Consider the following 27,804-nt stretch of genomic DNA (forward strand, 5'->3'; position numbering starts at 1 on the left):
ATGATGTGAAATATAAACATGTGTTAAATGAGACTTTAGTTCCACCTGGAGTAAATTCCCAAGCTACCCTGCAGTATACAAATGCATTCAAACTAGCTGCCTTTACCAGCTTTGAGAACACTTTAATGATCAATCATTATAAAACATATCATATATATTATTCTGAAATGGACCAATCTGCACAATGACTACTTTTACTGTCGCTACTTTCACTATATTTTGATGATAATTCTTTTCTACTTTTACTTGAGGAACATTTTGAATGCAGGACTTTTACTGTAACAGAGTATTCCTACACTCTGGTACTTCTACTTTTACACAAGTACAAGATCTGAATACTTTTACTCAAGTACAAGATCTGAGTACTTCTCCCACCTCTGAGAAAATGTGATTGATCAGATGTTAACAACTCCTTGTGTATGCTTGTAACGGAGGTGATCTCTGGGGCCATAGATCTCGGCCTCCATTACGGATAATATAGCTTAATATTTGGCGAAGTATGTTGATTTGTTCCCTGGTTTTATTTCGAAAAGTGTTCCCCTTCCCGTCTTGTCTGTTGCCACTGATTGTGTTCACCTGGTGCCCTGTGTTGTCTCCTCCCCCCTCACCTGTGTCTTGTTGGCTTGATTAGTCTGTGGGTATTTAGGCTCTGTTTTTCCTGTCAGTGTGGGTGGTGACTGTGTTCACGGTTAACAGTCATATTGAGGCTGTGAATCATGTGGCCATGATTTAATAAATGCCCACACCGGGTTATATTTGAACTCTCTGCCTCTGCCTCTGCCTCCTTGCTTGGTCGGGCCGCTCAATTGTCAGCTTCATAATTGGTGTCAGATGTGGGATTTACCAAGTGAAGAGGTGAAAATGACGAGAGGAAAGAAGAGCGATCAAAGAGAGGAGCCAGATGACGGTGTGGCTATGCCTGGAGCTGACCAGGGGGCCACGGCTGGTAAACCAAGGGGCAAGTTTGAGGAACTAAAGGAGATGATGATATTACTCATGCAGTCTCAGGCAGCCAGAGAGCAGCAGTTTTTACGGATACAGCAACAGGTCCGGTATGGGGACCGGGCCCAAAGAGGAAACAAAGGGATGCAGCAGAGTAGAGTATTGTATGGAGCTTCGGGAGCAGGACCGTCAAAACCAACAGAAGGAGGAGGCGAAGCATATCATGGAGCGTCAGCTGCTGGAGGAGCTGGAGAGACAGAGACAGCGACAGCGACAGGCAGAGCTCACGGCCCAGAAGGCCAGAAAGGAGGAAGAAAAATCGAAGCAGGAGGAGCTGGTGAAAATTCTGGAGGAGAATAACTGCCAGATGAAGAGTGAACTGGAGCGAGCGGCCTCTGAGAAGCTGGAGAAGGTCAACAGCAGCCTACAGCATCACCTGCAGTGCAGGACGGAGGAGAAGGAGGAACGCGAGAGGGAGCTCATCGAGATGAAGGGGCAGATAGCCACTCTGCTGCAGCGGTCCCGGGCGGATCCCGCTCAGCTGAAGAGGAAGCTCTACTCATCTGAACGGCTGCTCAGACAGACTCGGAGTGACAAGATCAAACTGCAGCTCAGAGTGGAGGAGCTGCAACATAAGTATGAACCCAAAGAAGCAAAAAGGAATCAGATCCCGAAGAGGAAGAAGGAGAAGCTTCTTTTCGACATCACAGCACCCTCTGAGGAAACCATGCTGCACAAGGGGAAGCAGAAACACCGAGTGGAGATCCAAGGAGAAAGCCAAGATTCTTAAGACACTGTATTTCCCCCCCCCCGTCTTGTTGGCTTGATTAGTCTATGGGTATTTAGGCTCTTAGTGTGGGTGAGATCCTTGTGGCTGGTGACTGTGTTCACGGTTAACAGTCATATTGAGGCTGTGAATCATGTGCCCATGATTTAATAAATGCCCACACCGGGTTATATTTGAACTCTCTGCCTCTGTCTCCTTGCTTGGTCGGGCCGCTCAACGGTCAGCCTCACAATCAGGCCCGGTTCCAGAACAAAATGACTCAGAGTGCATCTGAGATTAGAGAGGGTGCAGTGGTAAAGTGCTATTTTTATAAGTAGGGAGTGGACCTAACACCCTCTGGGGGGTCCTCAACTCCTCTAGGAGGGTCCAACATTTTTATTTAAATATTGAAGTTAAAAGCATCAATCTGGTGCACTTTGAGAGCAAAATGAAGAGATCTATGGATCTATGTGCTCTTTGCTTGATTCATGCCTTCCCAGTCCCTTATCAAGTACAAGAGCATGGCGCCAGCTGTTGTAGCCAGTTGTGGTGAAGGCATCTGACTTACTTGAACCGAAATGTTTACATGCATAGAAGAAGATGGCATTGTTTTTACAGGAATATTCCAGCCAATCTCTGTTTTGAAACCATGAGCTGCAAAATGAGTGCCTCACCCCACTGTACAGGCGAGTTGGGTACTTTTTTAAATACAGGACTGTCTCAGAAAATTAGAATATTGTGATAAAGTTCTTTATTTTCTGTAATGCAATTTAAAAAAAACAAAAATGTCATACATTCTGGATTCATTACAAATCAACTGAAATATTGCAAGCCTTTTATTATTTTAATATTGCTGATTATGGCATACAGCTTAAGAAAACTCAAATATCCTATCTCTAAATATTAGAATATCATGAAAAAGTATACTAGTAGGGTGTTCAACGAATCACTTGAATCGTCTAATTAACTCGAAACACCTGCAAGGGTTTCCTGAGCCTTGAAAAACACTCAGCTTGGTTCAGTAAACTAAATCACAAGTATGGGGAAGACTGCTGATATGACTGCTGTCCAGAGGACCGTCATTGACACCCTCCATCAGGAGGGTAAGACACAAAAAGAAATTTCTCAAAGAGCAAGCTGTTCACAGAGTGCAGTTTCAAAGCACATCCACAAAAAGTCTGTTGGAAGGGGGAAATGTGGCAGGAAACGCTGCACAACCAAGAGAGATGACCGCAGCCTTAACAGCATTGTGAAGAAGAGTCGCTTCCAGAATTTGGGGGAGCTTCAAAGACAGTGGACTGAAGCTGGAGTCCAGGTATCAAAAGTCACTGTTCACAGACGTGTCCGGGAAATGGGCTACAATAGCCGTATTCCCATGGTCAAGCCACTTCTGAACTCAAGACAACGGAAGAGGCGTCTGACTTGGGCTAAGGAAAAGAAGCACTGGACAGTTGCACAGTGGTCCAAAGTCCTCTTTTCAGACGAAAGCAAGTTTTGTATTTCATTTGGAAGTCAAGGCGCCAGAGTCTGGAGAAAGGCTGGAGAGGAGCAAAATCCAAGTTGCTTGAAATCCAGTGTGAAGTTCCCACAGTCAGCGATGGTTTGGGGAGCCATGTCAGCTGCTGGTGTTGGTCCACTGTGTTTCATCAAGCCCAGAGTAAATGCAGCTGTGTACCAAGAGATTTTAGAGCACTACATGCTTCCGTCTGCTGAAAAGCTCTATGGAGATGAGGAATTCATTTTCCAGCATGATCTGGCACCTGCCCACAGTGCCAAAACCACCAGTAACTGGTGTACTGACCATGGCATTACTGTCCTCGATTGGCCTGCAAATTCCCCTGACCTGAACCCCATAGAGAATATGTGGGGTATTGTGAAGAAGAAGCTGAAAGACACCAGACCCAACAATGCTAATGAGCTAAAGGCCGCTATTGAAGCATCCTGGGCATCCATAACACCTCAGCAATGCCACAGGCTGATTGCCTCCATGCCACGCCGCATTGATGCAGTAATCCGTGCAAAAGGATTCCCAACCAAGTACTGAGTGCATTAATGGACATTTTCAAATGTTTGATTGTGTTTTGCTGTTATAAATCTTTTTTTTTTTACTTGGTCTGAGGAACTATTCTAATTTTTTGAGATAGGATTTTTGAGTTTTCTTAAGCTGTATGCCATAATCAGCAATATTAAAATAATAAAAGGCTTGCAATATTTCAGTTGATTTGTAATGAATCCAGAATGTATGACATTTTTGTTTTTTTAATTGCATTACAGAAAATAAAGAACTTTATCACAATATTCTAATTTTCTGAGACAGTCCTGTATACCTGGGCAGGCTCTGTTTTGCCGAGGTCCTCCGGCACTTGCGGGCCGCAGAGGGGTGGCGGTGTTTGGGCCAACGAAGACGGCTGCGGCTGCTCCGCCTCCGTGGGCGAGGCGGGCGTTAGTGTCCACGACAGTGGCCGCGGGTAACGTAATGTCCCCATCATCTGAACTGTTATTACCTGCAGTAGATGCAGTGTTACTGCTGGCGATAAGGGCTGGTTGTTTTAACCATTTTCTGATGTCCATCATTGACTGCTGTGTAAGTACCTTGCAGATGATGAACGCGCAGCGGCACAGGTCACGCGCACCTGACATAACGTTACTTACCGTTTAAATTGACCGAATAAATGCAGCAGACAATGTTATTTAACCACAATTACAATTTATTTTATTTCAACTATATTCTTCTTCTTATTACTACTACTATTATTATTATTGTTATTATATATGTAATCTTTTTCACTTTTCATTTTTTTTTCACTTTTCATTTTTCAAATGGAGGGTGCATAACGACTCAACTGAGGGTGCAATGCACCCTTATGCACCCCCGTAGAACCGGGCCTGCTCACAATGCTACTGTAGCTTTAGAACTCACTATTTAGGCAGTGCTTGAATTGGGCCGGTACTCGCCAGTACGCAGTACCAGCACTTCTGATTTTTACCAGTGTGGTACCGGCACTTCTTACTGAGTACCGGTGTTGTGTCAAATTATGCACCCCCGTCGTGAAATGCACCCCCTGGCCTGCCATAAAAAGCGCCCCCCCAAAAAAGATGCTCCTATTAATCCCACCCTCAAGCACTTGGGTATAGTTGTAGGACTAGTACCAATAAATGGAGCAAGTTTCATGTATGTGACACATGTCAGAGATAGCAAGGGGTGCGTATCGTGGCAACCAGGCTTTTCATAAAAAGCACCACCCAAAATAAAAAAGATTATATTAATCTCACCCTCAAGCACTTGATGTAAAAATAAACAATACATTGTAAAGCACAAGTACAAGCACAAGTATACAGACAGGACGTCACAATTAAATAAAAACATATATTAAATAAAAAATTAACTGAAAAATAAGTGACGAATGAATGCAAAATCCAGGATTCGACAACCCAACCATCAAAAAGACAACATATGTATATACCAGAATATGTTTCTCTGTTGTCCACGTTCATAAAGCATAAAACAACAGCATCAGAGCATGGTGCAGAGTCTCGAGATGAGTTTACAGTAGTCCCTCGTTCTTATTAAACATCCATGTTGTAGTCTGTTGTATAGAAAACTGAAGTTTCCATAGTTTCCCTACAGCAGCAGACGCACATTCATGACGTCCGCTGGCACATCATAAACACGTTGGATAGTGAAAGTGCATTCGGATTCTCTACCGCAGTCTCTTCTCCTAAGTCCTTTTGAATTCTCCTATCCACTATCCCTTAACCCCGTGACGTTTCACTCAGAGGTCAAGGAATAGGAGATAGGGTTAGAATTTAGGAGCTGATTTTTGGATTATCGGAACGCAACCTAAGAATCTAAGTGAACGGTGACTGTAAAAACTACACTGCGCATGCTCAGAGTATTGTCCTATTTAATGTGTGTGACAAAAAAATAATGACCATAGGGGCACTGAGCTGCCCATCCCCACCATACGTCATCTCACATAATTCAGAGCTGATCAGCTGTGTTGCGAAAAGTGTGGTGTGTGTGAATAGGAGAGGAGAGAGGTGCAGTGACGCGTCCTAAAACCCGGAAGTAAGCTGCGCATGGCGTCCCTCGACAAAAAAGCAATGAGATTTCTCCATAGGATTTTAGAAAATAGCTCAAAATAAGATCTATGGGAAACGTCGGATAATATCCACATGTCGACCCTACTTTTATAATTTTCGAATCATAAATCTATCGATTAGATTTATGATAGACTTTTGAAACTACAAGAAGATAAGGAGGACTTTTACAAAAAAGTAATAGAGATTTTTGTCCAGAAGGATAGGCAAATGGACTTCATCTTCAAGTCAAGGTAAGACGACAATTTTATAACAATTCAATATTTAAATGATCAAATTACATTTTTGGGGTTTCCTTTTGTTGAACTGTCTGTTTAAAATTATCGAAGCATCAGACAAAAAAATCTTTTGAAAATAATATTATATTTTGATTTAGGTCAAAATATAATATTTGTAAACCTGAAGAGTCAGTGCCAGTGCCTCACCAGCCATGAACCTCACTGCACGTCACTGCAGAAGCTTATATAGACATCTACGTTTTTTGTGCCCCACCACTTTTGTACATATAAAAATGCCACTGATTATATATTATCATTATGTCAGTGGTCTAAAATGGTCATACAACGGTGTCGACAATATTATCGTTTATCGCAATCAATTCCTGGAAAATGTATCCAACAAAATTAATTATCGTGAGAGGCCTATATATATGACCCACAGATTAACACACTCTCACTCCCATATACTCTTTGACTCTAGTTTGGCCTAGTAGAACAATAAGCAGCAGACTTTTACTGTTGTATCATTTATACTGGATCTTAGATCTGCGCATGCGCAATACGGGTCGGGGATTGACCAACCGGCTCCCACTGCTCTGCTGTCTGTTGTTAACGTTGTTAAGAGTGGTGGGGGCGGGAAGGGAGTGGATCGACAGCTTGAGCAGCTGTCAACTCAACATAGTAAATAACCAACCAAAAACGATCGCCGGTTCATCTTGTATTTGGCGTGAGAATAGTTTGGGCAGCGTGAGTGGGATATTGAGAGTGAAAGCGTGTGTCACACGCCAGATGCATGAGAGTTGGCAACCCATGTCCAGCGTCTAAATTAGCAAAAACTAATGTTTGTGTGACGCGCCCACTTTCCAAACTCACGACGCATCCAACCCCACCACATCATCCGGCCCCTCACCGCTCTCTCCCGCCCCCCTGCCCACGACTGCTCGCTCCGGTACTGTAGTGTCCGTGTGTGCACAGCGGGGGCGTCGTGGGGAGGTCTCTCGGTACTTTCTCCTCCATCTCCTCAACCCCTATCTGTTTCTTTCTCTCTCCCAGAAACAAAACACTAAACATGGGTCTCGTGGGTCTCTGTTCAGCGTTTCTTCTGCTCTCCCTGGTCGCTCTCTGCTCCGCCGCGGGTTCGGACGCCCCCCGAGGAGTCGCGGTCGGGTTCGTTTTTGACCCAAAAGCGAAATGCGAACCGCCGTGCAAACACGGAGGCGTCTGCATCCGCAACAACACATGCTTCTGCTCCAAGGGCTATGAAGGAGAGACCTGCCAGTATGGTGATGTTACAAACTTTTATTTTTGTTTTTTACCTGCATGTATGTTCTCTTATTAGAAAAGTGTCAGTAGAATATACAATAGCCTACATGTTTTATATAGCTATGTTCCTCCTCTAGTAGAAGAAATACGTTTTTTCAAGTGTCATGCTCTTAAATTTACAAACATAATGCATTTTATAAGACTGTAATGTCACTGAAATGCAGATTATTTTAGGTTTCTGTCAGGATACTGAATGTAGCCCTATATTGAGTTTAAGAATCTTGATTTCCAAATCACCAAAAGAGAGCATATGGTATACCTCTTCATCATAATGACTTATTCTACTTTAACTTTTACAATATTTAAGATTCACACTTTGAGTGTTAATGTCAACATTTTGTGTCAATGCAGCCAATTGTTATCCCAAATGTAAGAATGGAGGAACGTGTCTTCGTCCTGGAAAATGCAGATGTCCTCAAGCATATGGAGGACGATACTGTCACAAAGGTAAGGGTTTGTTTGCAGTTATTTGTAATTTTAAATATCTTGTTGGTTCAACAATTGTTTGGAAGTTGTTAAGTTCTTGTCTATTTTTTATTTCATTGTCAAGATTATTCTTAATGCATTTTGTTCTGCATCAATCCTGTAGTAACTGGTACTGTAAGGGTTAGGAGATAAATCTGTTGGCTTGCAAGACAAATACCAGGACAAGGGGGATTTAGGAATGTGATTAAGTTAAATATTTCTAAAATAAGTGTTGACAAAATACTTAAGTACAGGACAGTGAAACCATCATCCAGCTTATCACAGTGATCTGTGTCTCTTTCCACAGTGACGTGTGAAGACGGCTGCTGGAATGGAGGGGAATGCAACGCTGTTAACGGAGTGGCCAAGTGTATCTGCCCCTCGAGCTGGACCGGCTCAAAATGCCAAGATGGTCTGTACATTTTATGATCGTATCTAATTACCCTGTTGACACCAAAGGTCAAAGTCACCAAATGGAGCTGGTCTCTCAGCAGGAGCTATTCATCCTCAGCAGCACACTAAAACATTTTAAATACTTATGGTATTGGTTCCAAGTTGCTTTCAGAATGGAAACCAGCTATTCATAGCTCAGTTGTTATGAATTACATTTAAATGTATGATGTGTTAATAATGGATGAAACATTTGTATTGGCAGTAAAGTGCAGCTCAAGTTGCGCATAGCAGAAATGTCCAACAATGGTATTGGTTGAGATTAACTTAATAAAGCTAAGAAGCAAATTGGTTCCTTTTCCTATTTACCTCATATATTTTTGCTATAAAGATAAAATAGTCTTCACATGTTGGGTCGGGATATATGACTATTCCCTGTCTTGCTAAGAATTAAATGAGATGTGCGTTACTTGTTAACTTAACATAAAACATGGACATGGGGGTAACGGCTACGCTGGCTAAGAAATATACCAACACACACTTTGTCAAACCGCAACATATTGTTTTTATGCTTCAGTTTTTGTTTGGATTCCACAAACGAGATGTGTTCAATCGTATATCTTTAGAGGTTTGGGTAGACTGGTTTTGTTTCCTTCAGGCAGAGCCAGGCTAAACCAAATGATTTATTCCTCTAGAAATTTTTCTCAATCCAGATAATGTGAGCTCAGATTGTTTTGTTTTTCAGCATGCTGAATGTCTTTCTATGTATTTTCTTTCCCGTGCAGCTATCTGTCCACAAGGCTGTAGGAACGGGGGAATGTGTGTGGCTCCAGGAATCTGCAGCTGTCCGGAGGGATGGCTGGGTGGTGCCTGCCACACTGGTGAGTTCAACCTGCTCCCAAAGACCGAACACTTCCACATGCATGAATGCATTCACAAGCCTGATTTATTTTCGCTTCCTTTCCCATCCATTCAAAGTTTTGTTCTTTATAGATTTGGTTGTGCTTTCGCAGGATCCCTGCTAACTGTCTTCAACTTCCTCTGAAGAGAAATGTTAGCTATCAGTCTGCCAAACAGCTGATAACTGTATAAGTCAAATGTGTAAATCTGCTAAGGTAACATTCCTAGCTAAGGGTTTTGCCAGATGTGACACAAACCCAGACCTGGAAATGATTCGCACCTCAGTTTCTGGATTTGTAGTGTTGGGATTTACAAGCTCTAGTTATAAACTACGATACTTGTTTCTTAGGTTTTACAAATGATTAAACACGTTGTTTTGTTTCTTTTGTCCCTGCTAAAGCTGTGTGCACTAAGTCCTGCCTGAATGGAGGAAAGTGTATTTCTCCAGACAAATGCCGCTGCCGCCCTCCTTTCTCTGGCCCTCTCTGCGAGGAGAGGAAGAAGTCCCACTAGTGCCGAGTCAAAGGTCACGGAAGCCCAAAAAGAGGCTTTATGCAAATGTCGACGATTCAATGATTTAGCTGAAACATGTAGTTTTTTAATTTTTTCTACTATATTTTGTTGTTTTTAAGAAATCTTGAACTTTTTAAGTGTTCTCACTTGACTGTATAAACATGATATGTACTGTACTGTAGCTTGTGCCAATAAATGAATCAAAGAGATGTGCATAAATCAAGATCATTTTATCAAAACAAAAGCACATAACTTGGACATTCTTTATTTTGTCACATAACTTGTACCACAGTGTCATTTTGTCTGATATTTATTTTATACAAAACCCTATATATATCCCCAAAACATGGTAATTACTCAGCCCCCACAAACAATATATTAATGAAAGCAAAACTGAAAAAATCATTTCAACTCACCATATCTTCAGTCTTAAACAAGTACCTGATGTGAACCTCTACATGAGCCATAATCAATAAAGCGGCATTTGAACAGTGAGAAACAAACAGTGCCGTTTGGCAAAGTTTTAATTCGGCTAAATAGTGAAACATCCAAAGCTAAAAACCTATTGGTGATAATCTACACTTTATGAATGAATTATCAAGGTAACAGATTTGTCATCTACTCATTTTACATAATACTGTACAGTAACATTCACATATGTGGAAAGTCTCTGCTGATGCCTTTACCAGATGTGTGCTACTGTGAGCCTTGAGGTAGTGATATACAGAGCAGACAAGTGCAATCCATCATGTCCCCCTGTTAGCCTTCACATTTGCACAGTCACAACCATTTATGATGCCCTCCTCTTGCTGTGTGCATTGTGTAGCTCCTATCTTCCAATTTCTCCTCCATCAGGCTTGTGATGCCTGTAAAGTTGCAAACAGAAATAAATACACAGAATCATTAGATTTTCCATGCTATGTTTAAAGATACATCTAAGGTGGCCTTTTCATTTATTTGAAGCCTAAGTCCAAGTTGGTGCCTTTTGTTTTTCTTGGTGTCCTGTAATAGGAAACCATAGAGCAGAGCATAAGTTTATTCTGAAAGATAACCGTTGTAAAATCACGGTGCTTCATTTTGTTTGTATACTTCAGTTTACAATGAATAACCGGTGAATACATATGTGTTTTCTTCCAGCAAAAACATAGTGGTATGCTTCAGACTGCATTTTCAACCTGTCACAGAACACATCTGTGATGCGGTCTCTCAACCATCAGATGGCTGTCTTGAGATTTTGTATCATTGCTGGACATTTATCTTTCAGAAAAACAGTTAATTAGCTCTGTGACACAATATGGGGCTAACAAATCCCAGTGGGAATATAACCCTGGAGTTCGTATTGCTACCCCCTGGGCTACACAGAGACCTGTACTGTATAAATTAGGGATCCTTTTCTGACCTTTGTAGCACAGGTGAAGCCCTTGTAGCCTCTCCGACAGTAGCAGTAGTCAGGAAGGACACACCTGCCTCCGTTCAGGCACCGCTGCTTACAAACCGCTGAGGAGAGGATCAATTTTACAGGAGTTAACATGTGTGACACAAAAAATAATCAAAAGAATAAAGTGATCAAATACATTTGTCCGTTTATCCTGACAACAAAAAGCAAATTAGTAAAAAATAAAGTTATGGCAGGGGGCGAGTGTACAGTGTTGAATATCCTTTGTTTTATCATGAATGAACTCACGTGTCTGACACTGGAGACCTTCCCAGCCGGAGGGACAGTGGCAGGTGTTTGGTCCCAAACACTCGCCACCATTTTTACACTTTTGCAGACAGACAGCTACAGTGAGAAAAACAGAGTGAGGCTGAACTCAGTCTACAGCCGTTTCGTCATGTGGGTAGAAGATCTGACACAACTTGAACGCTTGCCTTTAACAATGACATGGATTAAAGGAACTGTAACAAATGCAGGTTAAATACATCATTTCAAGATTTTAAATATACTTTTGCTATATTTGGTGTGTATAAATAAAACATGGAGTCACTCACGTATGTTGCACCTCATCCCTGTCCACCCTGATGCACAGGAGCATGTGTTGGGTCCTACACACTTGCCTTTGTTCATGCACATTGGCTCACAGACACCTGCAATACCATTTTTATACATTAGGGTGAGATATTGGGAGTGGTCTGCCAGTGACGAGTTTCACTTTAAATAAGACTTAAAACATGCCAGTTTACTCACTCCTTTGACACCTTTTTCCTGTGTAGCCTTCAGGGCATGAGCATACATTGTTCCTCATACACTGACCTCCATTCTTACAAGGTTGACTGCACACAGCTGAAAAACACAATCATATTAAACTGAAAAAATGATCCATCCTCTTCTACTGTACAAGAAGAAAGCCCCTGACCCTGTACTGTGAGGGAGTAAGGGCTGGCATGATTCAGCCAATTATAAATGTATTTTTGGTGAAAGTAAACTCAGCATTGCAACCGAGTCTCAGATCTTTTTAAAGTATGCTGTTCACTTTGCTGACACTTCTGCAAGTTTCTTTATTTATTAAATATATTTGACTTATCACAAACTCTAAATTCAAACCCAGAAAGAGGAAGTTCTTCATGGTTTTTGCAGATTGGTTACCAACATTGTATATGTTGAGAGACACGTGAAGCTCTTAAATTGATTAATTGACAGGTTCTGATTGGATGCAGCTGCAGGGAAACTGCATTATATCACAGGTAGACTGATAGAGTTTACATAAAAAGCCGGTATCAGCTAACTAATACATCTCTTTAACGCTGACTGTTACTGTAGTGTATTGTCTTTTCACGCAAGCTACCACCTCAAATAATCTGACCTAAATAGATACAGGATTTCTGCACACTCCTTCTCTGGGGTTGAACAGCAGAGCAGTCAGATGTGTCAGTGTGATAAATAAACATGAGTTTTACCAATTTGACACTGGGAGCCATAGAAGCCGCCGGGACAGGCACAGATGTTGGGCCTAATGCATGTTCCTCCATTCAGACAGACGGGGTTACATACAGCTGAGGAAGACACAAGGACACATTTAGATTATACAGATTTGTAGTTTAGAGTTTTTCTTAAAATTGTAAGTATACAGTAAGGCAGACCAAAAAAAGCCTGTATATTTTCCTGTGTTACATCAGATGTATTGTTTTATTAAATGCAAGTAGTTTGTCTTATGATTAAATGGTGTGCCAGCCAGCAAGGGAGTCTATAAATAACAAGGCTGTGTTAATTCTCAGGGAAACTTTACAATAGAAACCTCATGTAGATGCATTGTGAATATACACTTGGTGACAGATGTAACCTTGTACCTGAGTAACATGTGGGTCCGTACCAGCCTGGTTGGCATTCGCAGACATCAGGAGAAATGCACTCTCCTCCATTTTCACAGTGCCTATTACAAACCACTGAAACAGATAAATCATTATTGACAATTCTAAATGTGCAGACCACTCAAAGGTAATGACCGGAAATGAAATCACATTATTAAAGCCTGCTGCTGATGTACAGGTGATCACGAGTGGTATTGTTAATCTCATCTGAATCTCCATAAGAAAGTACATTTTGATATTCCCTTTAATGTTCAAATATTCCCTCAATGGTCAATGTCTTTGAAGTCAACATGACTGTTTCAGTGCAATTCATTTGATTTACAGCAAACTAGAATTACTGCCTCGTAGTTTTATGCCTATCCATGTCATAAATACCGCCACCTCATCATTTTATGCTCTTGGAAATTTGTGTGAAATTGTCCAAATTATCAGATGAATGGAGGTACGGCCAAAAAGTGTTTTGTGTGTTCTCAGTGGCCTTAACCATTTAACACCAAAATCTTTTTCAGTTCCTCCTTGGGCCAAGTGGATATTTATGACAAATGTGAAGACATTGCCTCACTTGTCCTGAGGTATGGCAATAATGAAAATGGGACTAGCTGAATCAGGTAAGTAGACAGACTGAAAACATAATGCCTCCGTCCAGGCACTGAGGGATACAAAAATGCAATTGACTACTTACAGACAGCGCCGTAAATCTCAGAGACTACAACTTTAATACAAACTGTTTGCACATCACAAAATGTTTCACCCACTCAAAGTGTTATGATAACAACTCACTGATTTCACATCTGGGTCCCACATATCCATAGGGGCAGGTACACAGGTTTCTGGCCAAACATGTGCCTCCATGTTGACAAGGTGGCTCACAGCTTGCTACACACACCGACACGAAACAACACAAGGACTCACATCAGTATTCTGTGCGTGTCAGCATGTTAGACAGGTGTGAATATGAGCTCAGGTTACCTTCCTCACAGGTGGGCCCGCTGTAGCCCGCAGGACATTCACACACATTAGGATTCACACACCTCCCCTGGTTTTTGCAGTCAGGTCGACACACGGCTGAGTGGCAACAAAATTAGACACAGATAAATGAGCCAAGTCCTCAGAGGTGATTTAACAGTAATGTGCCATGACAGCATGCAGAGTGCTCCAAGGTTTAACTATCATAACACTGTAAGTTGCCGAGGTGCCAACAAGAGTGATACTGGAAGTGGAACAATCAGATCGCTTTACTTTGTCCTCAGGGCCTTATCCACTACTAGTGACACATTTAGCAACACAGTGAAAAGGCAATAAATATATCGTAATTCATTCCCAATGCTACAGTAATCACATTCACGGCTCTTCCTCTACAAACATTAAAATATATGCAAATAAAGCGTGATAATGCCGCCGGTATATCGCCATTTATTGACACTGATAGATTTGTTTCCAGCACAATAATAAACATAATCTTACCAATATGGCAGTTGTATCCAGTGTAGCCTTCCATGCAGGTGCAGGTGTTGGGCAGAGTGCACGCCATGTTCCTCCCACACTGGTACCTGCAAACAGCTGAAATCAAATGACACGGATACTTGTAGAAATGCACATACGATGGGAAAACATTCCACTCTAATGCACTAAGAAGTTAGACTGAAACAACTAATCGCCTCTTTAGATAATGTGTCCTGTAAAAGAAATCCCAAACAATGGTGGCTAGAATAAATGTGGGCACTTTTAAATGTTGGTAGAAAAAAAAAAGCAGATTGAGGGCTTATGTAATTCTTCTTCGATAATTTAAACCCACAACCTTTTCTCAATAGTGGCAACATGCACAAGTATGTTCATACATCATAGTCATAAACACAAAATGAAATGTTCACGTTGCCAGTCGGTACCTTTACATATGATTCCATCTCCGGTGTAGCCGTACGGGCAGCGGCTGCACTTAAAGGATCCAGTGAGGGTGGGCTCACAGGGAACACCGGGGGAGCAGGGAGAGTCAGCACAGGTCACATGGAGAGATGGAGACTCCACTTTCAGCACAGTGGTGAGGTTGGTCTTTCTGTCATCAAAATAACCTCTCCTGACACTAGACATGGTGGCCTCTGGTCTCCGGCTGTCAGGGGGTCTTCTGGGCGAGGCGGGGGACGATGAAGAGGAGGAGGTGGGAGTTGTTTCCTTGCTGGAATTTGATTTGACGATTTGAAAAGGACCATCTCCTCCCCTGGTGATTGTCCCCTGCCCTGGAAAATACTGGGAGTTAGAGGATATGACTTAAAGATCTAACAAAGATTTAGCCTCTGTTTGTCAACATTAGAACATTGGATCGTGCCATTTTGTAAAATCAGAAGGGTGTTCAACAGATCCAATTCATCCAAACTACCCCATTTTAAGGAAAGCAATGTCGTCCCTTTCTGTTCATAGTATTCATAATAAAGCTTTTGTTTGACTTTTTTCAATTTTGTTACTTATCCTTAAAAATTATTAATAATTTGAGGAACTAAAATAACCAATTTTCTCAACCTTTAGTTGCTCTTCCGGTTTTATGCATACCATTAGCCTTCACTCCTACACATAGAAATAAGTGTAATGTAAATTCATATATATGGAAACTATTCTATATCATAAATTGATACATATAGATATAATGATACATATATATGATAAACAACAAATGTGTTTCAAACTTGCTTGTGGATTTTTCAAAAATATTTTTAATAAAGCCTTCTGTTCAATTTCAAACCCCAGAGCATACACGGTCATCACCATTTTTATTTTACAAGCCGCAGTTTCAAGTTTTTTTTAAAAATAATGACTTCCCTCTTACCTGTAGCTTTGCACGTGCGTCCATTTCCATGGAGACCTGCAGGACACGGTCCACAGATAAAGCCCGCTGAGACGTGGGTTCTCTGGAAACACTGAACCCCGGGGTGACATGGCCTTCTGGAGCAGGGCGACGGGCTCGAGGATTTTGGCCTCGATGAAACCTTCAGTACTCTGGCTGGTGTCATCAATGCTTTGAGAGGAGAGTCTTGGTTTCCTTGGAAACAAAAAGGATGAAAACAGCCTTCAAGCCGACAAAAAAATGTGCATGAATCAAAAGAAAGAATAAGACAGGAGTAGAACTTTTGAGTTTTCTTGCTCTTAGACGCATGAAAACAAACCATGATTTTATTCTACTAAATAACCTCCATTTAAGCTAGAAGACTTACGTGTGCAGATGTTCCCGTCACCACTGTATCCTTGTGGACACACTCCACAGAAGAAGGAGCCCAGCGTGTTGTTACAGCCCACTCCAGGGAAACAAGGCTGTGAGACGCACTCATCTGTATCTTCTCTACATGTATGGCCTGAAAGCAGAGAAAAACACCAGTCAATATGTATTTGAAACATTATAACATTACTTAAAAAGAAGAGAAGAAATTGGGATAGATTTCCTTCAATGAAGGGCTAATAAATGACCTTGTTACTACACTGACCCTGAACATGATAAAAGTACAGAAGTTTAACGTTTGGCTCTCAGTATCCGTATCTAACTGGCTCCATGCAACCCATACTTAAACCAATTTCTTAGTTAACCATCAATGTTACTGTATACGTGACGTTAAAAGCTCTGCAGTGTAATCCCTACCTGTCATTCCAGCAGGGCAGATACAGGAGAAGGAGTTGGAGCCGTCAATGCAGCGGCCAAGTCGACAAGGGTTGGGTTTACAGTCGTCAACGTCCACCTCACACCTTTCACCTTTAAATCCATCAAGACACACACACAGGTATTCCCCGCTGCCTGCAGGAAGGTTGGTGTTGGTCACACAGGAAGCTCCATTTAGACATTCACAGGAGTGCACAAACACCTGAAGGAAAGAGGACAAATAAACATGTCTGTAATCTAAGAACAACAACCCCTCATGAGGAAATCCTAACACACGCAAGAAAAAAAACACTTGTTGTCTAGTGACTGAAATCAAATACACTAAAGAAGGGAAATATGAAAACAAATCGATGAACACATAGCCTACAGAGATGAAGAAAAAATATCCCTTTGGTGAAAATGTGGGTAAATATAAAAATGAAAAAGCTATTCTAAGTAAACCATATCTCTACAACAGAGAAGATCACATTTTCTCAAGAGTTAATATTGTTTCTCGTGCTTTTCTGTCCAATCTTAAATTGCATTTGGAGCTGTGAGCAGCTCTTTCATTGCCTGTATGCATTGCATTGTGGCACAACAATACCCATTAACATGAAACAAATGAAACATCAAAAAGATTTTTAAATGTTTTTTACATCTTACTTGTTTTTGTTACTTAAGCACAAAGCCTGCTTAAACTGAGTTATTAAGTTGTCAAAACAAAGAAGGGCCATGAGCAGAGAAATACATTTCATCAGCTCCCTCTAGTGGAGGAAGCTACAAGTAATTGTCTATTGAGAGCCAAATGCTCTCTGGACTACAAGGGTTACTTTTTGGACTCCCAAGAATTCACATACCTGTGTAAAATGACTTACTCTCAACCCTTGCGTAGTATAGACTGTAATAAATCTGCTTATAAGAAGTTACATTTGACTGTACTAAAGGATCATCTATTCATTTAATGGACCAAAGGTATTTTTTTTAAGTCCTTATTAAAAGAAAATAAATTTACATTTGCAAAAGACACATTACAAAATAACAAAATAATAAAATAATAAAAACAAATGAAAAAACAGCATCCACATCTTTCCTTTTATATTCATCTCCAGAACAGAAGATAATAATAATAATAACATAATTCAAACAGAGAATTTTATTTAAATCATGACTCGTAAATCCAGTCCAAATGTACGCTACTTGAACTCATCAAGTAAGACATGTTTAGGTCACACAATGAAAAGAAACACAAACATCACCTGTATGGAGGCTCTGGTCTCAGTGTCGCAGTCGTCCGTCACTGTAAACTGAAGAGTGTGTGTGTCTGTAGTTTCAGTCCTCCACCTCACCAGCCCATCAGGAGACAGAGATGACCCTTCAGGGCCCGATTCCAGGGTGAAGCGCACCGCTGAGCCCTCAGGGTCCCGAGCTTGTAGCTGATAGATGAAATCCCCCCCTAGGAAGGATCGGAGATGAAACGGCAACGACTGGAGCACTGGAGGCTCGTTCTCTGATGGGAAACACAATTGATGTGCTGGGTGACAAACAGCTTGAAAATGTGGGATTCACTGAAGTCTATACCTTCAGACAAAGCTTAAACATATACATCGGCCAGGGAAATATTAGCAGCTGCGATTGTTTTTATCTTTTGATTCTGTGTATGTATTTGTGGACAGATGTTGGCAATGCAATCGCGGAGCAATACTGCAGTGATTCAGTCACTACACTTTACAGGTGTGTAGCAAGGGAGTAACATTGGAATCATCCTTATCAATAATCCCCACTGTGTCGTTCTATCGTTGTGATACAGATTAGTGATTTAACTTCTACATATTCTGTCATTTCTTCTGAACGGAGTGAGCACTGTTTGACCTACTTGAGGTGAAAGTAGCAAAGTTGGTCTGAAAGTGTAACAATGAGGTAAAGCTGTCCTCATATCAGCGCCCAGGGGACTAAAGCAACTTCAATGGCTCCAATCTGCACAGAGCTGCTGACAGATGATCACAACAGCCCTGAGCAAATACAAGCTACAAAACTCAGTGATGGCTATCCAACCTCAACTCTACTGAGGAAGTGACACATCACAAACTTTTTCATCTTAAAATATACATTATATTCTAGACTTCTTGTGCTGTGAGAGGGACCAGATGAGAAACGATATACATACTCTCTGCTATGGACCATGTGTGTTTGGACGAGTCCGGGCGACATGTGAGGCAAGGGCTGCTGGGATTGGGGTCTCCCTCACTGTAACACAGGCCGTCAATGTTGCACCTTTTCTCCTGGGAGGCAGGGACAATAAATAAAAATTGTGTTCAGTGTTTATTATTCTTTGAAACATTAAAATATATCACTCAACCAAGACCTACTACAGTGAGCTACATAGGTACTGTATATGTACGTATGTGCATAACATGGCAGCAGAATAATAAGGCATTTCTGTAAGATACTTGCTAAACATGCTACAAGTATTTTGTTAAACATTTAGAAGAAAACATAGATCTGTAAAAATAAACTGCAGGACAAAAATGTATTTGAATGGCTTGTTGGCAGAGGCTCAGATTGGCTCAATGTATTAAATTAATATCACTTTTTGGAAGGCTGTCTTACCCTCAGGGTGCAGAGGACTTCAGTGTCGAGGGTGCAGATCTGGCAGGCTCCGTCATACAGAGTCAGAATCTTGGCGTTACTGTAGCTGTAGCCATCATTGGAAACCTGCCATCAGCAGAAGCGTGATTACTGTGGATCACTGGGAAAAGGCATTAAACAAATAAACTGAACTGTAGAGAGATTAACTGTTTTTGCTCACATTTAGTAATGTTTTACTGCTCATATATTTCAATACAGTTCTTTAAAGTCTGTGAAAAATGTCTCTTTGATTCTTTTTTTTCTTGATTTGATTCTAGGGAGATCCTTCTTAGTGATAAATGTTACCAAAAATGTTTACATGTTCTTACTGCTGTAAAATTATTATCATATTGAGTAAATAATCAATTAATCTAAGTATATTCCTCCTAAATCATGTCAGAGCTGGAGAAGACCTCCAGCAAACCTTCTCATCTGTATGACTTAAGTTTGATGCTAATTCTGAGGTTTTGAAAAGTGCTCGAGGCTGTGCTGTGCATTACAGAAATGGTTGGAGACGTGACTAACTTTGATCTGCAAGCGGGCCAGGGGTCTGTGTGATGCTGTTTCCAGGTCCAGGCCTGCAGGACCCCGGCTGTCCTCTAGGGGGAGCTTGCACTCCAGAGCTGTCGTATCCAGAAAAACGGCTGGGACTGACTGGGGCTCGTCCAGAACCCACTGCCAATCTTCAAACTTCACAGGAGACACAGAGGGAGGGAGTTATAAGAGATGCAAAAGTAATGAGATGACAGGATCAGAATAGGGAATTGATAAAAGGGCATGAAGGCTGAAATGGTTTATACTTGATGCAAGGGGTTAGCAGCCTGTGAAGATACCTACGTCAACAATTTGGATTTATTGTATTGTATAGTGAAGAATTTCCACGCAGTACCATCCCCACTACATCACTAGATGTATATAACAGCCTCAGTCCGTGTCGTGCTTATATCCCCATGTTAACTGCCAGATATTTTGTGCTGTGTAAGCAGGTGAAGTGGAATTATATCCAAATAGCTTGTATTTTTACATTGAAGGGATATTTTCTTTTAAGTATTAAATGCATGAAGAAAAGACAAATGAAAGTTGCATAAATGTGCCAAACAAAGTAGTCTGATAAAAACACTTCCCCCACTCTCTGGATTGGACTCCTTATTTGTAAAAAAACAAACATTGTAAGCATTAATCAGAATCAATAACACATGCAAACTGAATTTCTCTCAATTGTTCTTCCATGTGTCAAGAAAAGAAAATATTGTAAAACTTGAAGCTTTAAAAATATGTTCAGACAAGAGGATGATTGCATAGCAAAGACAATGTGTAAACAAGGATGGAAAAAAGAATGGAAAAAGAGGCTGAAAAGCTGTGTACCTTTTCTTTAACAAACTCACACTTGAGCTCGTAGGAGTCCTTGAAGCCTTGACCGTAGACCTGGATGGTGGAGCAGTCTTCCTGTCGCACGTCACAGAGACCCTCCTTCTCCAGCTCAGTGATCTCTGGGATCTGGTCTTCACAATATCAACAACAAAAAGTGCATAAACTGTTAGACATGAGAATGTATTGAAAATCACAACCCATGTATCTTGCACTGTAAAGCGTCTTTGAGCACATGAAAAAGCGCTTAGAAATAAAATGTATTATTATTATTATTACAGTTGTTCTGTAGAAAAAAATAGATGTCTTCAAGTAACTGATACATGTATTACAGTTAGGATATTTGACATAGCGATGCCTTAAAATGTTCTTTTGGTGAAGGTGTAGCTCAATTTAAAGTATATATATTATTATTATTATTATTATTATTATTATATTGTTATAGATATTTGAAGCGCTCCAATCCAGTAGAAACAAAATGTGTGTAACTGTACCTCTCTAGAACCAGTGTGTCAGTGTATGAGTAGTATTTTACCAGACAGCACACTGCAGTCATATGATCCAAATCCTGGGAAGCAGACACAACCCCACTCTGAGCACTGGCCGTTCCCGTTGCATAGATTGGGACATTTGAGGACAGCCAGAACATCCTCGAACTCTTCTTCTCTACTCCTCTCCTCTATCAGCCTCCTCTCACACTCATTTTCCAACAGTGGTAAAGTAGCATTCAGCCATGACTGGTCATCTTTCAGCTGTAGGTCAGTAACACACATGGCCTCCACGCGGCTTATTATTGCCTCTTCTAAAAGGCGGCCGCATCCCAAAGCTATGCTGGAGCCGGCCACCACCTGCTGACACTGAGTCCTGGCCTGCTGCTCCGTCAGGCCAGAAGGTGAGGGCCACGTTAGAGGAGAGTCTGTTTGAGCTGCTGCTTCGTGGTCCTCTGGGAAAAAGTAGGAGAAGCCCTCCAGATCAGACTGGCTGAGACTTTGGTGAGAAGAGTTCGAAATGTAACGGTGGATCGAAGCTCCATCTATGGAGGCTCGCAGGGAGAAACTTCTCTCACGTGGCTGAGAGTTACTGCCTCTGTCCTGGGGGGTTTGACTGGATTGACCTGGAGGCAGCGGCTGTCTGTCGCTTCCTCCGCCTTTGAGTAGTTCCACCGAGCTGATGTACTCGGCTGTGACGTCCAGAGTGGGGATGACACTTTGAAGGTTCACGTTGCCGTGATGAGAGCAGAAGGAGTCGGTGGAGGTGACTGATCGAGATCGGGCTCTGGAAGATGTGAGGCGGGGCCCCGACTGGCAGTTACAGTACTTGCGGGGGCTCGGTGTGCTCAGATGGGATGGCACGGTGTCAAACAGGCTACTGCCAGGGGGAAGCCTGACAGAGGGAAGGAGGAGACGTCAGGAAGGATGAAACAGGGTTTGACAGGAGGCTCTCTGATTGATATACAGTAAGAGGCCCTGTATGACAAGGGCAGACTCTCTAAGAAATGTACAAGTATTCCATTTATGACCCAAATTGAAACTTTGTGGCCCCTGGTTTTTGGTTACAGAAACCATAATGCTAGGTCTTTTTTCGAGATGATGTATGCTAGAACAAAGCTTTGTAAAAGGCACCAGTATGACTATTTGAAAGGGCATCCTGAAAAGTTAGTTAGCAAAAATATGTGCTTAGCTCAAGAGCTAATACTTCACAATAGTTTCCAGACTTCTGAATCCAAATTGAAGTACGAAGAAACAAGATAGTCATCCTATTAACAACCTTAAACGAAACGCAAACATTACAAACAATCCCTTAACAATTTGCAATATATTTTTCTACCTAAAAATAAATAGTAATTTACATTCATATATGAATGACCTTAAATGACCTCCTATCTCTCCATTCTGTCCTTTAACATGCCAGAGGCATTCTTGGAAGAATTGCTCCGAGCATCAACTATCAAAGCTTTTGTGTAAGCTGACCCATACTTCACTGTTCAAATTACTGACCTCCATTCTGAGATAAAAGCAGGCAGATGCTCCAGTATGGCGCCTCCTGCTGAGTGGAGGTCGTCAGCTGGCTGGCCGTTGTAGGTCCCACACAGACCCTCAGTGTGGCCCCGGTCTGAACTGGGAGCTCTCAGCGTGAGACTCATCCCCCAGTCTGAGACGTCTGCACGAACGAATGCTCCTGACGAGAAGGTGATCTGCGAACAGGTAAAGATTCAGGACAATCAAATGAAGACAGAACGCATGTGATTTCTCCAAAACGAAAGATCCAGCTAGATTTTGGATGAGTTTGTCAGATTTTTTATGACTTTTTGTGAATAGATAAACCTCAATAAACAAATAGCTGGTAGTGCTCTGTAGTTTTGCAGAGGCTGTTTAACATTCATTATATTCAGTGTCTGACTCGGTCCTCACCGTGACTTTGCGGCCCTGGTAGGACTCTGTGATGCGAATGCCGCTCTTGGTCAGGTCTCTGTTCTTCACCGACAGGTGAGGTTTGGTTTCACCCATTTCTCCGTTGCACATGTCAAAAGCGATGACATCGCCGCCGTCCCGCACCACGAATCCACACACACACGAGGTGGCGTGCACCACACTGCCACACTCCCACTGACGAACATGGACCTCGAAGGGCCTCAAAGTGCTCTTATAGAGGACAAAAGTGCCGACTTGGTAGTTCTCATAGGGCCTGTAAAACAAGAAAAATATTCACAAAATGGATGACCCCTAATTTGTATTGACCCTTAGATATTATTGTGGAACAATGCATTCACTATTGACAATTTAAAACTTCCACATACAATTCAATCTATTGAAGTGTATGTGGAACAGTTTAGAATACAGATTAAATCAATTTCCTTTTTAACCTAACAAGAGACTGATGTACCTGCCATCAAATGTGATAATGTGAGGATCAGTGAAGGAGTAGCAGAACGCTGAAGGGACATCCTTCACAGTTATCTGGAATGACAAATACATTTTCTCTTTTATATGAATACAAATCCAAACCTCAGGAATTAATAATCACAAGTTTAATAACATGTGTTCAAATTTCACCGGGACAACATCATCTGTTTACCTCAACTGGTTCAGGTGAGTATCCATTCCACAGAGAATTCTGTGTGACGATAGATTCAACAGAGATCTGAGTCGTCCTGTTGCTGTCTTTATGAAAGTCAGTGACGGGGCTGAAGTGGATCAGAGCTCGGCTGCAAACCCCGTCTGTACAGGGGCCCCGGGACAGATGCACCATACAGGATGAGAGAGACAGATCTGCACCCAACAAACCGTCATCTGCAACAAAACAGGGGGAAATATAGTAGTTATTTTCATGATGGTATAACAGAAAATGGAAAAATAAACTCTATGATTGTTATCTTGCTCTGAGTTCTCACCTTTGCTGCTGGTGCTGAGCTGTAAAGACAGAGTGCACGGCTCTGCAGAGGAGGACGACTCCTCCAGACACGGGACAGGAACTGTGCTCTCCACCAGCAGCTCATACAGCCTCCCGTCCTCAGACACACTGCTCACCTCTGGTCTCAGCTGCACAAAACAGGTATTAAACTGATCAGCCCTCTTAAACAATGTGAATCACGAACACATTACATTCAGAGGGAGAGGATTTAGGCAGGTTTTAACAGGAATATCATTAAAACACACAGACACGTATGCAAAAACAAACAAGTGCACAGATGTATCTCTCTATATTGCAAAGATAATGTCGTGGTCAAACACATACTGTTCATCAAGAGGCACCACACATAGACAATTTGAGATTACTGTGATATACCCTAATCCCGGCAAAGAACTCCAGACTTTCCACTGAAGCACCACGGATGTTAGGCGAGTCCAAGAAGAAACTGGAGCTCGAACAGTAGATCTAAGAGAGGGAGAGGATTTGATACGTTTTTTAAATCAAAACAATTATGCCTCCATTTTAAAGGGGGGAAAACAGAGACAGGGATAGGGGTAGAAAGATAGCGAGCGAAATAGAGAGGGAAAGAGAAAGTGGAAGTAACCATGCAGCATATAAAAGGGAAGACAGTCCTTGATTATTCCTATTTCCTAATTGTTGTAATCCTATGATGAAAAAAGTCAGGACCATTTCAGGAGTAAAGGTTAAGTATTAGCTTTAATAGCCTTTGTTTATTATTGAATGATGTCTATAAACATTCTGATGTATATGTGTTACTTTTCCTGAAACTGCACTGTTTATTACTTTTCATGTATTTTGCTAAATAAATGGGCTTGATTTTTTGGGAAACGACTTTTAGTCCACTTTTAAAACTACAAGTGAAACACATTGAGCTTCTGAACCAGACCTTGTCCCCCAGACGGAGGTTGAAGCCGTCCAGCTCGATAAAGGCGAAGGTCTGGAGGGTGGTCTCCTGTTTGAGCTCCTCCTTCCTGCCCTCAGGTGAGAGGCGGGACCAGGCCACCACGTATCCCAGGGAGCTGTTGGAGCTGCTGCCAAAGCTGCACTTCAGGAACACCGACTTTCCTGCCACCTCTGAGACAACCACTGGTGCTGATGGAGTGGGAGGCTGCTTTGCTGATGGAGAAAGAACAAAGAGTAGGTGGATGAGTCAGTGGACCATATGTTTTAGCTTAAAGTATACATATGCACAGATTTCTCTCACAACAGAGGTGGAAAAGGAAGCCAATACAGCCCTAATTAAGAAATCAAGGCCTATATACTGTACTGTACACATTGTATAGTAAATGTACATACTCCTATGTCAAACAAAGATCAAGGCTCATAAAAGGGTATGTTCACCCACAGGATGCCTTTCCAACCTTACTACTGGTTTAGCTATACAGTAGTTAAGGCCAACAGTATGTGGGCACCCTGTCTGCATAAGGCCTATTCATGCAAGTTGGTTTAAGTTGACTTCTAATTAAGGTTATACCTCGTGGCAACTGAAAGGCTTTTTCCCTGTTGAAACACAACATTGTGCACTAAAGCCAGTTAAACAAAGTAATGTTTTTTGCAGAGATCCCTGACCTCAACACCATTCAGAGTCAGATATCTTGAGGAAGGTCTTCACAGAAGTGTGGAGGCTGTTTTAGCAACATGTTAATAGCCATGGTACTGTATGAGAGAACTTTGTCTACAGTATTTCGTTAATGTGTTTATGTATTTTTGAGTTACACAGTGTTGTTGACCCAGGTGTTACCCAGCAAACCTGTAAGTAGAGGACAATAACTTAAGCTGAGGAACATGAATTCATAAAAGTGAGCAGTTTTATACAAAACATATTCAGAAAGCGCTGCTGTCTGAATTTAAATCTAGAAAGAGAGCCAGGAAATCATAGAAAACTGGGTTATTATGTATGAAACAAGTTATTGAATCTTATAACGTACAGTGACATTTCATTCATCTCTTGAATAAACCTTCCTTCTCCTTTCCACCTCTGCCAGCTTCCTAAAACCTGCCTTGGCGTAATTCACAACCTGTCTGAGGGCTGTCGCCATAGAGACGAGGCCCAGCGGACGCCGGGACACATGCTCAGCTCATTAAGAGGAGCGGTGAGGGGCCGCCAGTGCATTCCTGACCGCATGGCAACTCCCTGACCTCCTGATTGTTTTGGTGTTTGACCTAACACGAGGAGACAAGCGTAAGCCATAAACACAGCAGCAGGATTCTCACTTTTACATGTTCCATCAACATGAACCTCGTCAGGGCCACAGCTCGGCGACGCTGCGGGTGACGTGTCCGACATCTCTGTTAGATAAATAGGAAAGCAATAACACCATCAGTTACATGTATTAATCAACATTAATAACATAATAGATTCTTCTTCCTTGAAGAGCAGTGACTCTAGGATTCTTTTGTCTGAAAAGTCTTGATGTATATCCTCAAAACCAAGTTGAAGCCTTACTCTGATTAATCTTGTCTTATTCTCAAGAGGATAATGTTGAGCATAATGTTGTTTCCTGCCTATGGTGGCACTGTGGTATCATGTTCGAATGATAGTAACACAACCTCATCATAACATGAAACAAATAGTTTATTTTCTAGTGCTAGTTGAGATCTCTGCCCTCTCTCTGATATAATGGAACTAGATGAAAGTTGGTTCATGGAGCCCAAAGCACCAAGGAAATACATTTGAAAAACTTGACACCAATGTCTCTTTCCAAGAAATGATGACATTGTTACTCAAGATAATCCACAGACCTTGTTATGAGCAGTTCCATGTATTTTACAAACTTCTCTCTTTATACCAAACTTAACCTGACAAACCGTCTGACAGCACAGAAGTGTGTAAGGGTGCAAAAATGAGAGGTTCATTCTTGAAACAGCTTGTAAACACTATCGCTCTAAGAGAAAATAATGAGAAAAGAATGGACTATTTGTCCGGACATACCCTGAGCGCAGTATGCCATGCATCCCTGCGTTGGCTGTAGCAGGTAAACATAGAAGTCTCCACAGTTGCGCACGGTGACCGGGATGCGGAACATGCAGCAGTCTTTGCCGGTGCCTGGGAAAAGCTGCCAGGCAGCGCAGGCCATCAGCTGCCTCACCTCCAGGGGCCCCGGCAGGGCCTCACCTTCAGCCAGGGACAGCCACACAGGAGCCTGAGTCCCACAGTGGTTCACCTGGATGTTCAGAAAGAGATAGAGAGGAGAACATGGGGCATATTAATTAAAGCTTTTAGTGTTCTTAGAATAATAAGGACAAATGGAAAAGGTGTAGTCTTTGCATGTTGGACCAAAGGTGGTTATAATGTCACACATGTCCACAGCGATCCTCTCTCCCCTGCTTCACCCACTCCTGAGTCTATCCATCACCCAGGGTGAGCAGCGATGCCTGGGAAGGCAGAGGGAAGCTGACACTTTGGATGGATTTTGCATCACAGCTGGACTCCCGCAGGATGAGACACATTCCAGCTCTCCTTGCACTGTCCTTCAAAAATGTGTACTCACAAACAAACAAACATACATGTGTGTGTCCTCAAATGCATTTGTATTCATGCACGCAAACACGAACAAATACATTTTTGACACAAAGTCTGAGGAGAGGACAGAGAGTTTCCATACATGAGATCACAGATTGGGAGTTAGAGATTCTGAAGTAATTGATGTTTGAATTAACAAAGCTAAATCAAACATTTGGAATATATCAGCCCTCGTTCACCACATGCTTCCCTAAAAAAGAGAACACCAAAGTTATTGACTTGATTAAATCAAAATGCGGGGGTCATGAGAATTGTGTGACCTTTACTGAGGTCAAAGTTGGTTAAGAAAAACTTGGATTCCTGGAGTCTGACT

At 41.8% G+C, this 27,804-nt stretch overlaps 2 protein-coding genes and 1 long non-coding RNA gene across 6 annotated transcripts in view; 2 read left to right on the plus strand and 1 right to left on the minus strand.

Moving 5' to 3' along the window:
• Nucleotides 1-541: 541 nt before the first annotated feature.
• On the plus strand, nucleotides 542-1,907 carry LOC307012912. The gene is made up of 2 exons (XR_013800765.1): nucleotides 542-646; nucleotides 1,789-1,907. It is a non-coding gene; the product is annotated as an uncharacterized lncRNA (long non-coding RNA).
• A 4,097-nt stretch (nucleotides 1,908-6,004) lies between these two features.
• Nucleotides 6,005-9,827, plus strand: seraf (Schwann cell-specific EGF-like repeat autocrine factor). 2 transcript variants are annotated; one of them, XM_079693142.1, is made up of 6 exons: nucleotides 6,005-6,042; nucleotides 7,081-7,310; nucleotides 7,702-7,797; nucleotides 8,123-8,227; nucleotides 8,991-9,086; nucleotides 9,506-9,827. In XM_079693142.1, exons 1-6 carry the CDS (start codon nucleotides 6,020-6,022, stop codon nucleotides 9,616-9,618), a joined length of 663 nt encoding a protein of 220 aa, XP_079549268.1. In that variant the 5' UTR covers nucleotides 6,005-6,019; the 3' UTR covers nucleotides 9,619-9,827. The 2 variants fall into 2 exon arrangements, with proteins under 2 accessions (XP_079549268.1, XP_079549269.1); XM_079693143.1 differs by lacking the exon at nucleotides 6,005-6,042 and adding an exon at nucleotides 6,668-6,976.
• Nucleotides 9,828-9,831: 4 nt separating this feature from the next.
• Nucleotides 9,832-27,804, minus strand: part of vwde (von Willebrand factor D and EGF domains) — a 30,307-nt gene continuing 12,334 nt past the window's right edge. For 2 of the 3 annotated variants that reach the window (XM_079693146.1, XM_079693144.1), the window contains 29 exons: nucleotides 26,901-27,132; nucleotides 26,183-26,257; nucleotides 24,855-25,084; nucleotides 24,323-24,412; nucleotides 23,928-24,075; nucleotides 23,612-23,826; nucleotides 23,420-23,493; nucleotides 22,948-23,221; nucleotides 22,534-22,730; nucleotides 21,072-21,919; nucleotides 20,534-20,670; nucleotides 19,694-19,858; nucleotides 19,151-19,255; nucleotides 18,708-18,822; nucleotides 17,800-18,050; nucleotides 16,547-16,766; nucleotides 16,128-16,265; nucleotides 15,743-15,982; nucleotides 14,811-15,158; nucleotides 14,389-14,484; nucleotides 13,894-13,989; nucleotides 13,705-13,800; nucleotides 12,904-12,999; nucleotides 12,514-12,609; nucleotides 11,804-11,899; nucleotides 11,608-11,703; nucleotides 11,303-11,398; nucleotides 11,018-11,115; nucleotides 9,832-10,484 (listed from right to left, as the gene is read on the minus strand). In XM_079693146.1, the coding sequence (XP_079549272.1) occupies nucleotides 10,470-10,484; nucleotides 11,018-11,115; nucleotides 11,303-11,398; nucleotides 11,608-11,703; nucleotides 11,804-11,899; nucleotides 12,514-12,609; nucleotides 12,904-12,999; nucleotides 13,705-13,800; nucleotides 13,894-13,989; nucleotides 14,389-14,484; nucleotides 14,811-15,158; nucleotides 15,743-15,982; nucleotides 16,128-16,265; nucleotides 16,547-16,766; nucleotides 17,800-18,050; nucleotides 18,708-18,822; nucleotides 19,151-19,255; nucleotides 19,694-19,858; nucleotides 20,534-20,670; nucleotides 21,072-21,919; nucleotides 22,534-22,730; nucleotides 22,948-23,221; nucleotides 23,420-23,493; nucleotides 23,612-23,826; nucleotides 23,928-24,075; nucleotides 24,323-24,412; nucleotides 24,855-25,084; nucleotides 26,183-26,257; nucleotides 26,901-27,132 (4,983 nt within the window). In that variant the 3' untranslated portion in view covers nucleotides 9,832-10,469. The remainder of the gene's footprint in view (nucleotides 10,485-11,017; nucleotides 11,116-11,302; nucleotides 11,399-11,607; nucleotides 11,704-11,803; nucleotides 11,900-12,513; nucleotides 12,610-12,903; nucleotides 13,000-13,704; nucleotides 13,801-13,893; nucleotides 13,990-14,388; nucleotides 14,485-14,810; nucleotides 15,159-15,742; nucleotides 15,983-16,127; nucleotides 16,266-16,546; nucleotides 16,767-17,799; nucleotides 18,051-18,707; nucleotides 18,823-19,150; nucleotides 19,256-19,693; nucleotides 19,859-20,533; nucleotides 20,671-21,071; nucleotides 21,920-22,533; nucleotides 22,731-22,947; nucleotides 23,222-23,419; nucleotides 23,494-23,611; nucleotides 23,827-23,927; nucleotides 24,076-24,322; nucleotides 24,413-24,854; nucleotides 25,085-26,182; nucleotides 26,258-26,900; nucleotides 27,133-27,804) is intronic. The other variant, XM_079693145.1, reaches the window with a different exon arrangement.

This window comes from Notothenia rossii (assembly GCF_949606895.1).
Source record: "Notothenia rossii genome assembly, chromosome: 7".
NCBI classification, from domain to species: Eukaryota; Metazoa; Chordata; class Actinopteri; order Perciformes; family Nototheniidae; genus Notothenia; species Notothenia rossii.

Excerpts from the sequence above, each read along its gene's own strand:
- seraf (XM_079693142.1), top strand. The coding sequence starts at position 6,020 with ATGGACTTCATCTTCAAGTCAAG. Across the intron at positions 7,311-7,701 it reads AGGAGAGACCTGCCAGTATG|CCAATTGTTATCCCAAATGT; the intron begins GTGATGTTACAA and ends GTGTCAATGCAG. Across the intron at positions 9,087-9,505 it reads GGGTGGTGCCTGCCACACTG|CTGTGTGCACTAAGTCCTGC; the intron begins GTGAGTTCAACC and ends TCCCTGCTAAAG.